Source organism: Cricetulus griseus, chromosome 6 (genome assembly GCF_003668045.3).
Source record: "Cricetulus griseus strain 17A/GY chromosome 6, alternate assembly CriGri-PICRH-1.0, whole genome shotgun sequence".
Taxonomy (NCBI): domain Eukaryota; kingdom Metazoa; phylum Chordata; class Mammalia; order Rodentia; family Cricetidae; genus Cricetulus; species Cricetulus griseus.
This window is the reverse complement of record NC_048599.1, coordinates 147,858,099-147,872,125: the sequence shown is the minus strand read 5'-3', so window position 1 is coordinate 147,872,125 and position 14,027 is coordinate 147,858,099. Positions and strand designations below refer to the sequence as shown.

Below are 14,027 nucleotides of genomic sequence, written 5' to 3'. Positions count from 1 at the left end.
CTTAACTAAGTCTGAGACTTAAGGTAGACTTAAGGTTAAGTACAAAGAAACGGGAGGATGTACCAGGTAGAAGAATCAGCAGTTGCAAAAGTCTAGCGTGTGCCTTTGTGAGAGGCAGGTGGCAGTTGTTTAGTGTACAGAATACTGTGGCCACCTTCCCTGTCCATCAACAGCAAACCCTTCCAAAGTCGGGCCTTGAGCGCCACCTGGTGGTAGACCTTGACAGAATTTAAAAATTCTGGCTGATGTAAAAGTAGTCCATGCTCTTCTCTACCCTAGACTTCCTGTCTTTCCCCTCCAAAAGTGGGCCTGCTGTAAAAATGATATAGAAATATCTAATTTCACTTAAAGTTGATTCTCCAGTTAGAAAAGAAATTACATGCTAGTTTCAGAAAATTTGGAAAGCATAGAAAGGAAGGAAGAAGAAATATGACACATTTAATAGGCACAACCTAGATTAATAACAATTAATATTTGGAAATATTAACTTCCAGTGATTTTCTCGAATATGATCTTTTCATATTTTCATAGCTCCCTCTACACACACACACACACACACACACACACACACACACACACACACACTCTGAGGCGGGAGTGAGTGAGAGAGAGCTTCTCAGGTGCTGGGAGCTAACTCTGAGTTAGAATCTTGTCTTTGCAGTTACTGACTGTGTGACTTGGGCAAATGAGTGGCGATTTAAAAAATGACTCCTGGAGCTGTCCCAGTGAAATGACAGGAGATTTGCAAAATGGTCAGTCCAGGGTCTCTCATAGAGAGGTTACTCACCAACAATAGATTGGGATGCAAATGCTGTCTTCTGATTCCTTGAATCAAACTCCAGAAATAGAGTTGATTTAGAGACTCGGGGGCATGAAGAGCCTCAAGTCTGTTACAAAACTGAAAGGAAAAATTTCAACAAGATCTCGTGTCTCCAGCACCACAGATGTTCCTATTTGTCTCTAAATTTTTTCAGGCTCTCTTTGTGTTGGGCAGTTTTTAAACACAGTAATTACAGTGCTTGTACCAGTTCCCTTGATGTTACATCACTGACATTTTCCTCTAGGGCTAGGGCTGTCACAGACAGTTGCCGAATTAACTATTTCCTTAGTGTGGAATGTCTGAACCATGTGCATTCTCATTCATTCATTCATTCATTCGTAAGTTACTGAGTGCCTCCTTTTTGCTAGGCACTGGGTCACTGTGACCCACAGGAGCAGGGTCATTCCTCACTTCTGGCCCCTAGGTTGGCAATACAGTCATGGAAACAAAGTTCCCACCTTGGAGGTGAGAGGCAGTCCCTCGCACTGACCTGCTCTTGCTCCCAGCAGTGACAGTGGATGCCTCTCTTGGAGGCACCTCCACAGGGCTGGAATGCCCACTAACACATTCTAGGGGCTTCTGGAAGAGTTAGAGGTATCTCTTGCCATGTCCAAAGCCCCTGGCAGTGGAGCTGCTCTTGTGCCCTGCAGTTCCTTCTCTGAGACTTCGATTCCACTTGTTCAGTCAGCGCACCCCCCCACACCCCCAAGGTTGATGCTCTCTGCTTGCATCCATGGCACTTCATCTTTTCCTTATCTCTTCTCTCAGTGAGGGCCTCCACTGGCTCTGAAGCACCTGGAGCAGGGAGCAGGGATATCCTCCACTGGTGGATGGAGCCTCTGTGATGGTGGCCAAGTGAGCAGAGCCTGCACTTGTTTTTTTCTTCACTGACTCTGGCCATGGCCTCTGCAGTGGCTACCTCATCTAACTTTCTGCCTGCCCCATTCTCAAGATTCAGCTTATGGTCTATGTCTGGTGTAGAAACTGGCTTTTAATTCTCAGGACACTTCGCATTCTTGGAACTCCCAAGTAGTTTTTTGTTTTTTACTGTGGTTGGCCTCATGCAGCCTCTCTCTTCTGTAGTTATCGCACCTGGAGAGGTCTGCTTTAGATTGGGAGATCAGAGGCATCTCAGCAGGGCCATTGTTTACCCTGAAAGCTGAAGAAATGGGCAGAGTCTAGAGCCAGAGTGTTCTGGGCAGAAGGAAGTACATGTATAAAAGTCCTGAAGCAGAAAAGACCATGGATGTCCAATTAAAGCAGCTATCCCTACGTAGGCTGACCTTTCCAGATTTGGTAAGTTGTAAACAATTTGCTATTGCATTCACACAGCTTTTTGCAGACTACTATGTTCTGTCCTCGTCTAGAGAGGAGTAAGTACAAATTTGTCCTTGCCTGGACTGATGGAGGAGACTGAGATGATTTTTCTATGATGTGACTGGCTGTGGGGGAGAGTTATCATGGGTGCCATCAGTAAAGAGAGTAACTACTTCCTGAGGGCACTGAAAAAAGCTTCTCAAAAAGACAGCATCCAGGATGAGCCAGTTTCCCAGGCAGAGACATAAAGGAAGGGTCACCAGGCAGAGGGAACAGTGTGTACTAAGTCACAGAAGCAAAGAGAGGGCATGATTCTAGAAATCGGAAAGAGTCTTGAGACAATTAATATGCTTGAGGGGAGGTTTCTAAGCAAGGAGGGGGCAGTTCTGGCTGCAGTATGAACGGGTGGGAGTATTATAGACGAGAGACAGGGACACCATGAGGAGGTTGCTGCAACAGCTCAGACCTGAGGCAGAGGGTGACTGAAACAGTGATAACAGGCAAGAGGAAAAATACCTTATTGTAAAAGTCACAGGACTTTAGGGTTGCACTGGCTTTAAGAAAGGAGGGGGGCAGTCTGTTAAGCCTTGACAATTTTCTTTTTTTCCCAGATTTTTTTAAATTTTAATTAGAAACAAGATTGTTTTACATGACAATCCCAGTTCCCTTCTCCCTCCCATCCTCCTCTACCACCCCTCCCAACAAAAGCCCTACCTACCACATATCCTTTCTGCTCCCCCTGGAGGATGAGGCCTTCCACAAGGTGTTATCAGAGTCTATCATATCCTTTGGGATAGGGCCTAGGCCCACCCCCATGTGTCTTGGCTTAGGGACTATCCCTGTATGTGGAATGGGCTCCCAAAGTCCACACCTATGCTAGGGATAAGTACTGAACTACTACAGCAGGTCCCGTAGATTTCCGAGGTTTCCTCACTGAAACCCATGTTCCTGGGGTCTGATTCAGTCCCATGCTGGTATCCAAGCTATTAGTCTGGGGGGGGGCAAGAGCTCCCCGATGTTCAGGTCAGATGTTTCTGTGGGTTTTGCCAGCCTGGACTGGACCCCTTTGCTCTTCCCTTGTCCTTCTCTGCATCTGGATTCCAGTTCAGTTTAGTGATTACTTGTGGGTGTTTGCTTCTACTTCCACTAGCTGCTGGATGCAAGCCTTGACAATTTTCAGACATCAGTGAATGAGGATGGTGGCAACTACTGAAGCTAGAGACACGGGGCGGGGGGGGGGCAGGATTTGGGGTGCAGGAGAGAGTGGCTGAGCAGGGAAGGCCTCTTTTGGGTACCACGGACAGCTCCAGGAGACTCCAAAGGCCTCCAGCAAAAACCCACCACTGGCTCTTGACATTGGCTGCCTTCCAATCAGCAGAGGAGCAATTTTAACAATCACACCCACAGGCTCAACAAGTTGTTCTGTATCACAAACTCTGGAAGAGGGGCTTGGGATTCTGCTTCATAAATGAGTGGCCCAAGTTCCTCATAAAGGTACTTGAAGAAAGTGTCCATGGCTGCTACAAAGGAGGCCGGGTGCTCTTGAAGCTATGGGTGGGCTTGGAGGCAACTTATTTACCCACTAAAATTCCTGGACAAGGCAATGGGACTTCTGGGAAATGGGAAAAGGGGCCACCTTTCTCCAGAACCCTTAAAACTAAATGAGGCAGATTTCACCCAAGTGCGGTCATAGCCACTGGTCAGTGTAGGCTGCTCTTACAACTTTCTAACTCCGTTTCCTGGAACCGCAAGTCAACCCAAATGTGGCTCCCTTAGGCCAGAGAGGAGAGCCCTTCTAGATTGGCTTTACAATTTTACGACAACCTTAGTTGGGTATAGTGTCCCACACCTTTAATCTCAGTACTCAGGAGGCAGAGGTAGTCAGATCTCTGTGAGATTGAGACCAGTCTACATAACAAGTTCTGGGACAGCCAGAGCTACATAAAGAGACCATCTCCGTAACAACAACAACAAAATTACAGTCACCATGAAAAATTGAAAACAGGGGCTCAAATGAATCCTTGTACATGAATATAAAGACACCATTAGTCAGGAGTCAAGGTGTTAAAATAACCCTAAAGTCCACAGACAGGTGTACAGAAAATAACTGTGTAGGTACACCCAGTATTTGTAAGCTTTAAGATAGAATGAAATTCTGGCACTTTCAGAAACCAAATTAGACTAACACAAGAGGTACTCAGTAATTAGAAGTAGGGGAAAGTAGAACTGTGGTAGCCAGGGCTGGGGGCAGGGTGGGGAACCCAGGAGTTAGTTCATGGGTATGCTTTCAATATGGAAAGTTCTGGAGATCCGTGGTAGTGATGGTGTGCACAGTAATATGAATGTACCTGGTGTCACTGGACTGTGTATTAAAAATTAAAATCAGGGCTGGAGAGACAGCTCAGAGGTAAAGCATTGACTGCCGTTCCAAAAGACCTGGATTTGATTAGCACCACATGGCAACTCAAAACCACCTCTAACTTGGGTTTCAGGGAATCTGATGCTTTCTTCTGGCCTCCTGGGGCAGCAGGTGCACGCATGGTACACATACATACATGCAGGCAAACACTTATACACATAAAATAATAAATTTAAAAAGTTAAAACGGTAATTGTATGTATTTAAAAAACTGTCGATGTCCCCTACGCATCTGGGCTTCTGTAAGGTTTCTTAATTCCGTAGGAGATACCTGAAAACCGACAGAGGTGGCCTTCCACCTCAGTTTGAGGCTCACGGAAAAGGGATGGACGGACGGATGGATGTGGGCTTGGAGTTATTATCCCAGGGTGTGTAGGGCTAGGGAAACTGAGTCTCATGTTTGCCAAAGATGTCGCTCTTCACAGGCTCCGGGAGCAGGACAGGAGCTCAACACCTTTTATCTTCAACCTCACCATCAGTCATTCCCGGCCAGCGTCCGAAGGTGTTGGGACCTTGGCGGCTCGCTGTCCTCTCCCAAGATGGCCGCCGCCGCCTCTGTGACAGGCCTGGTCACGTGGGCGCGCGCTCTTGTGAGGTCGTGGCGTCCCAAAGGGCGATTGTCCCTTCCCGGGCCCCATCCCGACTATCCCTGTCAACAGGAGCCTGAGCGATCATGGCAACGGGCTCGGGCGGGGAGCGCGTGGCGACGGCGGCGGTGGCGGCGGCGGTTTGGTCGCGGGCCGGGGCGGCGGAGCGGCGGAGGCGGCGGTGGCTGTGGCGCCGGCACCGGCCCTGAGCGCCATGCAGCGCGGCAGCCCGGAGCGGGAGCTGGCGGCCAGCTGGGAGGTGGCGGCGGCGGCGGCGGCGGCGGCCATGGCCAAGTCGCAGGCCGCGGAGGCGGAGGCAGAGGCGGAGGCGGAGGCGAAGGCGGAGGCGGAGGCGCTGCTGAAAGTGGACGCGGGCGCGGCCGGGGAGCCGGAGTGCCCGGCGCGGGAGGAGCAGCCCAAGGCCGCGACCCGGCCCCTGCGCGACCCGCGCGGCCGAGGAAGGCGACGCTCGCGTCGCCCGGCGGCTGCCGCCCGCGCCGTCCCTGATCCCAACGAGGCCGGCGCGGGTCCTGTGCCAGCTCGTGAAGGCCCGGAGTCGCGGCCGCGGCTACCGGCGCGGCTCGAGCTCGCTGCGGCCGGTCACCGTGGACAGCTCCAAGGCCCGCACATCCCTGGAAGCGCTCAAGATCAGCCTTCGGCAGCTCAGGTGGAAGGAGGTGAGGCCCGGCCTGCCGTGGGGGCACAGGGGGGTCGTCCTTCCAGGCCTGGCCCCCGACAGCTGCTTCTGTCTGTAGCTCTAGCCTCCTCGTGGTATGTGTCTGTCTGCTCCGCTATTGACTTTCATTTTCTTCATCTAAGTTCTATTTAAAGTTTCGTAAACTTCAGTGCTTAGAGTTCCACTCTTGGGCCAGGTTTGTATTCGCTCGACAGCGCCTCACTACACCCTGCTGCTTACCTGTGCGACCTTGAGCGAGCTGCTTTGCTTCTTTGCCCGTTAACCTCTAGTAGTGAAGCCAACTGTTAGTTACTATCATGGGGCTTACTGCCTTAGTGATCGCACAAGTCTTCAGTAAGTGACAACCTACTTTTATCATTCTCCCTGCCACCACCACCACCACCACCTCCTCCTCCTCCTCCTCCTCCTCCTCCTCCTCCTCCTCCTCCTCTTCCTCTACCACCACCACCACCACCACCACCGCAGCCACTGTTGTATGATTCAGGGCATATAGCAGGTGTCAGTAAGTGGGGGGGGGGGATGAAAGCTGAGTGAGGAGATGAATCACTCACCCTTGAATTAATTTCTGTCCTTGTAAAGTGTGGGGCAAAGCACCAATGAATCTGAGAGGTTCTGTTGCCATCAGCTGAGTAAATAAAGCCGCTTGACTTTGTTTATGGCATGGAAGATATTCGCCAGCTTTTTGGGAGTGGTGCTCTACAGAGAGCATGAGGTCAGTGCTGAGCCTGTGCTGAGGCTTTGGTAGATGTGGTTTAATGAAGATGGAAACTGGAGAGAGAACCACAGGAAGGTCCACTGTGGTCAGAATGTTGATGTCCCAGTGGAAAACAGGTTGGTTGGAGGAAAACCAAGAAGGGGAGGCTAGCTACTGGAGAGCTCCCTCAGTGTTGACTTTCATACTCTGGAAACTGGGGGAGGATTGGAAAGACTCAGTTCTTCAGTGTCTAGGTTTGTAGATGAAGTCCCATATCCAGCCCAAAGAGAGGAGGGCCAGGAAGGCAAACCTGGACTTGTCAGTGTGCTGTCAGGGGAAAAGTCCAGGCATAGACACTGGCTAAGCACTCAGCCAACCCAGCTCAGGTTTATTCACTTGTTTTGTAAATATCCACTGTGGTGATACCAAGTTCAGTGCTGGGCTGGGGGAACCACACTTTAGATGTGTTAAGATGTGCCCTTGCCTTCAGGCATTCAGAGTTCAGTAGGGAATGAAATGCCATGAATAGTCCCAGCATCCATAGGACCGCCACTGCTGCCACTGCCGCTCCTGCTGCTGAATCCTTTCCCAGCTATTTGCATGGCTTACTCTGTGGCCTCTTGAGGCCTCTGATCAATACCTCACCCTAAGACAGGTCTCCTAGACAACTCCATCTCCAGCCCTTACTGCTGTTTCATAGCATAACCTCTTCCTGACTTTGAGTTTTGTTTGTTTATTGCTTGTTTTGTTCACCAGAATGTAAGCTCTTAAAGGGCAGGCATTTTGTTTTGTTATTGCTGTACTCAAAGGTGTCTTGCATATGGATGTTGCTCAATAAATATTTGTTGACTGCATGAACACATTATGTGATGAGTATTTCGATGTGCTGTGGGGGGCAGAGAAGGCCAGCTCCAGCACAGTTTCCTGGGGGAAGTGAAGCCCAAATGAGTCTTGAGTGTTGACAGTGGGTCAAAGTTGTTTAGTGGTGTGGACCAGGTCTTGGTACAGGGAGCCGTATGGGCCAGCAGAGGTGCACTCAGTGCTTTGTATGCAGTCAGATGGTGAGAGAAGGCAGTAGACAGGAGCTGGAGTTGGATCCTGTGATGGGACTTGGGCCTCTTGAAAAGAACCCTTGCAAGCCATTGTGGACGTCTGGGGCTTCTGTCCATCAGCTGTACTACTTTGGACAAACAAGTGAAATTCTTCAGGCCTTGGTTTGGTCATCTGCACAATGAGAATAGGTAGAGCTCCCAGTCCTCCACTGTAACCACAGGATGACAGTGTTAAACCCTTGCACTAGTGAACCCAGGAGAGTGGACACTTTCCAGGACCCTACCTTGACTGCCCCTCAATCCCAGGCCTGCCTTCTGACACTCATAAGACATGTTGGCATGTCGGTAAAGCTGCTTATTCTAGCATATTTGAACATAAATTCAGCTGCGCGCGCGCACACACACACACACACACACACACACACACACACACACACACAACTTCACTGTGACTTAGTGATTTACTTAGTACCATCCTTCCTAAGGGCAGGGTGGCATTTGACTTGTGTGCCTGGTGTTATGTTCAAGAGATACACAGCAAATGAATGGCAGGATGTTGTAGAACAACATGTATGTCATCGGATGCATTAGAATGTGGGTTTGAAAATACCAGACTACAGAACCCTTAAAGATCCTGAGGACTTCATTTTATAAATGTTGGATCCTTAGCATCTAAGACAAAAATGAATGCATAACGAGTAATATAGAGATGAACTTGGTACTAACAAAGCCCAGGTACACAACCTCTGTAGGCCTGGGTTTTTCATTCGTTATGGAGCAGTGTTGGGCAGGTCCTCCCTAACTTGAGGAGAGCCTCTTTGTGGCAGGCGGGGTGACTGGGCAGCAGTGTGCCTGCATGTTTAGCTGTGCTGCTGAATGAAGACTGGGAGTTCTGTTGGCTGGCTTTGGTGGAGGTGAGTGGCTAGCCCAGAAAAGAAACAAAGTCATGCCAGGAGTGGTGGCACCTGCTTCTCATACAGGGACGTGGGAGGCCAAGGCTGGAGGATTACAAGCTCAAGGCAAGCCTGGGCTATACAGCAAGACCTTGTTTCAAAAAGCAAAACGAATGAAGGAAGGCTATGACTGCCAATCAGTGTGAACACCCCCTCTTTCCTTGCAGGTGTGTAGTAAGAACCGTCCCACTGTGGTCCACTTCACAGGAGTCCTGAGTTAGCCTGTGAAGCCAGAAATGTGCTCAGCTACTGGGAACACTTTCCCTTCCCTTTTTGGCTTCTTTTTAATTCTGCACATATCTAAACACCATTATGATGCCCACAATAATGAACCCTTATGCAGCTGTTACTCTATATCAGACAAGTATTTAAACTTCCTAACCACTCACTACAGTAAGTGCATTATTGTACCCATTTTCTAGATGGGAAAACTGAAGTACATATATGCTACATTATGCAGGGTCCTATAATGAGTTGGGGGCAAAGCTAGCATTTGAGGTAAACAGGCTTTAGTTTTCTGCTCATCTGAAGACTGCAACAGTGAATGGGAATAGACTAGGCTCCTTGTTGTGTAAGAGCTCTCACTGAAGAGGTACTGAGCTGCAAACCAGATGGTCACAGTCTTGTTTGGGGTCTGAGTGGGCAAAGGAAAATCCCAAACAGTGGGCTCAGCAGCGGGGCAGGGCCAAGTTTGAGGTATGGCAGTGACATGCTGGTGGCTTAGGGAGCATGTGGACAGCAGTGAGATGCAGAAAGGACCAGGTCAGAGAGGCCATGCCAAGAAGCTGGCATTTCTATCTGCACTGCCCTGCAGCTTCCCTGCCCACTGTGCCTCATGCTGGCTCTGATGGCTCCGTTTTCAGTTCTGGGCAGGACTAATGCACTTGTGTCTACCTTCAATTTGTTTCTGTAAGAGCAAATTCACAGATGGTAGTTCTGTAAATCTGTAGATGTGAGTAAAGCTATTCTCAGCTAGCAAAGTCACATGTCCCAAAATCACCAACGATGAAGTGGGGTGCTTCCTGGCTCCCTAGAAAATTCTCTCCCCATCTCCTACATGTTTTTTTTTTTTTTTTTTTTTTTTTTTTTTTTTTTTTAACTTGCCACCTTCATTAACGGAGACCTTGGAGAAAAGACACCACAGAGAATAGATACCTTGAGTGTGTGAACTGCCTTCCATGGAGACATCAGTTGTGTACGGATGCCATGATGCAATGGACACCAAATAACATGAACTGGGGCCCTGTGAGATTTGATAGTAGGCCATTTGTTGGCAATGGTTAGCATAGTCCCTGTCCTAAGAGCTGTCACAAACACTCTAGTGTGTCTTCTGAAATTTTCTGCACATGCACACTACTGCATTGTCTTCCTATTTGTGTCATGTGAGTTATTATTTATTATGTGTATGTGCTAGGTGTGGTAACAAGTTCTTAGTGCTGGAGAGATGACTCAGCACTTTAGAGCACTGACTGTTCTTCCACAGGCCCCAGGTTCAGTTCCCAGCACCCATATAGAGGCTCACAACTGTAACTCCAGTTCCAGTAGATCTGATGCCTTCTTCTGGACCCTGTTAGCACTGCATGACCATGGTGTGCAGATATACATGCAGACAAAACAGCCACACACATAAAAATAAACAAGTATTTTTTTTAAAGAGTGGATTGAGAGGCTTGTATAATGACTTAGTGGGTAGAGGTGCTTGCCTCCAGGCCTGATGACCTGGAGTTTGATTCCTGGGACCCATATAGTAGAAGATGAGAACTTACTATTGACCCCCACCCCTGTAAGTTGTCCTCTGCACCTTGGCATGCCCACATGTACTGACATGTACACACACACACACACACACACACACACACACACACACACACTGAACAAATGAGGGTTGGAGAGATAGCTTAGCAGTTAAGAGAACTGGCTGCTTTTCCAGAGGACCTGGGTTTGGTTCCCAGCATTCTTGTAGTGGTTCACCACTGTTTACAACCTTAGGTCTAGGGATCTGGTGCTCTCTGCTGGCTTTCATGGGCACCAGGCACACAGTGCACAGACATATATGTGGATTCTCTTATTTTTTCCTCACACTAATCTCAGGCAGATGCTAACATCATTTCCTGTTTAGAGATGAGAAAACCAAGGTTTCAGAGAGATTGTACCAAGGCTACATAGGTGACAAATGGCAGAGCCATTCAGGAATAGAATTTGTCACCAGTATACAATCCTAAACCATCTTTATTGTTATCCTGTGTTAAAAGTCATCCTGCAAGGGGCTCGGCCATCACCACCATTATCCCCAGCTAATGGCTGGAAAAAGCGAGGCAAGAGCAGCACCTAAGCAAGATAGGCAGCTTTGAACAGCAGTGTTCCTAAGCTCCTTCTGTGTGTATTTCATAATTCTCCACTTCTAATCCCTCCCTTTTCCCTCCAACCTGTAACTCTCAAATGACAGCAGTGTCACTCAGAGCCAGGAAAGCAATATTACAAACGGCACTTAAAATAAAACATGCTGAACTACGTGCTCCCTGGCAGATGAACACCCAGCACCCACTCCTTCCAAGTCCTGTCTCGCTGGGGTTCAGAGGTGGTTCCAGGATATCTGATGGCTCCTCTGTGGAATGCTAGCCTTGATTTGCAACTCTCTCTGATCCCTTCTGGGAAAAGGCATAGTACAAAATGAAACCAGGGTGCTTTGCCCTCCCCCTCCTCTTTCCAGTTTCAATGATAGTGCTATTTACGTCGTATATTTGAAAAGAGCATTATACTTGAGAGCAGTTTATACCCCACTCCATCAAATGGTCTCCTTCAGTAGACATGTTATTTTAACGTCTAATCCACCAGAATTTCCCCTTTGCTAGTTAAACTTGTCATCACATAAAAATCACAATTCACTACTGCTGGTATTTGAACAATACATGTAATAGCTTCAGCATCCAGACTAACTTCTTAAACAGTCCCTTCAAGACAGTAAATTCCAGGGTTCATGTTCAGGGTCTGTAACTACTGCAGATTAATTTTTTTTAGCAGGTGTGGTATTATCTGGGGCTCTTTTCTAAGGTACGGAACACACACTGGGCATCATCCCTTCATTTTGCCGGTAGTTTTGGATATTGGTTTTGTCAGCTAATGCTGAATGCAAAAATCCACACATACATTTTGTTTTCCTTTGAAATCTATTCCTGAAGAACGGTATATTGTAAAAGTAATTGGCCACTTTCAACTTCCTGCTCTAAGGGAAAGAACCAGGTGTCTGAGGGTTAAAATCTTTGCCTTTAGCTGCTTGGAGAGTACACTCTGGATACTCTCCCTGAGCCTCAGCTCCTTCAGCTGCGATGACTCTTGTCCCATCAAGTGTCTGTGAGAGCTATCAAAGAAGCCTGGCCCAGTGTTGGACACACTGCTGGTTTTCAATTCTTTCCTTCTCCATTTAGTGGGCAATGAAGACTGTACTTGTGGTGGTTGTTTGATCTATTTCATTAAGTAGAAGTAGATATTTATAGATGGCAGTCTGCCGATTAAGCTTATCCCAAGCACATTATTGGCCATTCATTATTTCCTGATATTTGTGACCCATGTATACCTGATCTATTTGGGCTCTATTGATATGACAGATAGCAGACCTGGGGTGTGGGTGCTGGTGGCTGCTTGTAATGCTAGGGATGGAGCCCAGGGACTTAAAGTAGCATCTGTGCAGCATGTGTCCTTGTCTTTGGCTTCATAAACAAGCAGGTGGTTTCACTAGGGAGAGTGAAGGGTGTGCTAAATGAACTGGAAGAAGCAAGCCTTTTCTGGGTTGCTTCCTTTGCTCCCTCCTTTAGACCTCACAAGAAGTCTGGAAAAAAAACATTGACATGGATTTTAATGTTGCCTCTGTCACGTGGCTCTGTGGCCTGGACAAGCTGCCTCACCTCTCTGACAAAGTTCCTCATCTCTAAAGATGAACATAGTCATGAGGATTGTCATACAGTCTCAAGCAAGTAGGTGGGTTTAGCTTTCTCTCTAATGAATTTCTGACATCTTAATTACATTTTATAACAAACATTGATGATGTAGACAGATGTATAAGCTTGCTGTCCCTCCCTTTTCCTTGTGACTTCTCTGAGACCCTGCCCCAAAGGCCATTTGGGGGGCTGGAGAGAACATTGGCTATGTTTCTGTCACTTGAAGCCAAAGGAGCATCTCTTTGTTGGCCTCGTCTCTGTGTTGGCGCTGTGCCTTGTGTTCTCAGCTGCCTGTGTTCTTCCCTGGTCATTTGTGAGCCACCACCTAGTGATGTTTGGGACTGAGTCCCAGAAATCTCCACACTGCTTCTGTCATCTGAACAAAACCCCACCATCCTGGAGGAATATGTTTCTTTCCCCATCTGTCCTGGGGAGAGAGTTTTACATTTTAAAGCCAGTTCCTCAATAGTCACAGCAATAGAAAAGTAATGAAGACAATAACTTCTATATTCCATGAAAGCTTGAGAAAAATGTGTGTTCATCAGTTATTGAAGTAGTATTTCATAGATGACATTTGACTCCTTGGGAATTGCATTATATCAATATTATGGCTTTAGTTTGTGTCTGATTTATTCATTTATTGAAGTTATTCTAATATTACTCCCTGTAATTGAGGATTTCCTATCTTTTGTTATTTTTTTCCTTTCCCCATTTTCTTTCTTTACTAGCCATGTGAGCTAGTTACACTTTCTATTTTTATTTTTATAAAACTTTATGCTAGAATATTTAACATGCATGTAATTTCAAGTTAGAATCATGATGCTTCTTTAATTTTTAAAAAGATTTAGCTTACTTATTGTTTTAAATTTAAATACAATTACCCACTTACCTCCTTTCCTGCCTCCAACCCCTCCCATGTTCCCTCCCTCCAACCCCTCTCATGTCCCCTCCCTCCAACCCCTCCCAAGTCCCCTCCCTCCAGCCCCTCCCATGTCCCCTCTCCACCCCGTTCCTACTGAGTCCTTTCTTTCTTTCTTTCTTTCTTTCTTTCTTTCTTTCTTTCTTTCTTTTGTACTTGTGTGTATATGATTTCAGGACTGACCACTTTGTATTGATTGACCAATTAGGGGCTCATCCCTGGGAGAGACCAGTTCTCTGTCTCTCAGCAACCATTAGTTGCACATGATGCTTTGTCTCACAGGTGGGTCCCTGTGAGATTTCCCTCTTCTGTGTTAGTTTGTCTATTGATATTGTCATTGTTTAGGTCATATTGTTGAGGTATGATGAATGTAGCTTCCTTGTCGTTTCTAGGAGGCACAGTTTCACATAGACTTCCTGGTCCTCTGTCCCTTACAATCAACCATTCTGCCCTCCTCTGCTGCTGTGTTCCCTAAGCCTTAGGGGCAGAAGTTGTGTTGTAGGCTGTACTCCCTCTGGTCCATTGATCTCTGCATTATGAACAATTGTGATTTTCTGCAATGGTCTCCATTTTCTGTAAAGAAGCACTACTTTGATGAGGGTTGACATTTATCTGTGGATGTAAGGGTAAGCTTT

The 14,027-nt window shown here is 47.3% G+C and overlaps 1 protein-coding gene across 1 annotated transcript in view; it reads left to right on the top strand.

Moving 5' to 3' along the window:
• The window catches only part of Dennd1a (DENN domain containing 1A), a 1,920,886-nt gene that overhangs the window by 1,677,382 nt on the left and 229,477 nt on the right, over positions 1-14,027 (top strand). The window contains 2 exon segments of the mRNA XM_035446997.1: positions 5,215-5,565; positions 5,567-5,819. Coding sequence (XP_035302888.1) covers positions 5,215-5,565; positions 5,567-5,819 — 604 coding nt within the window.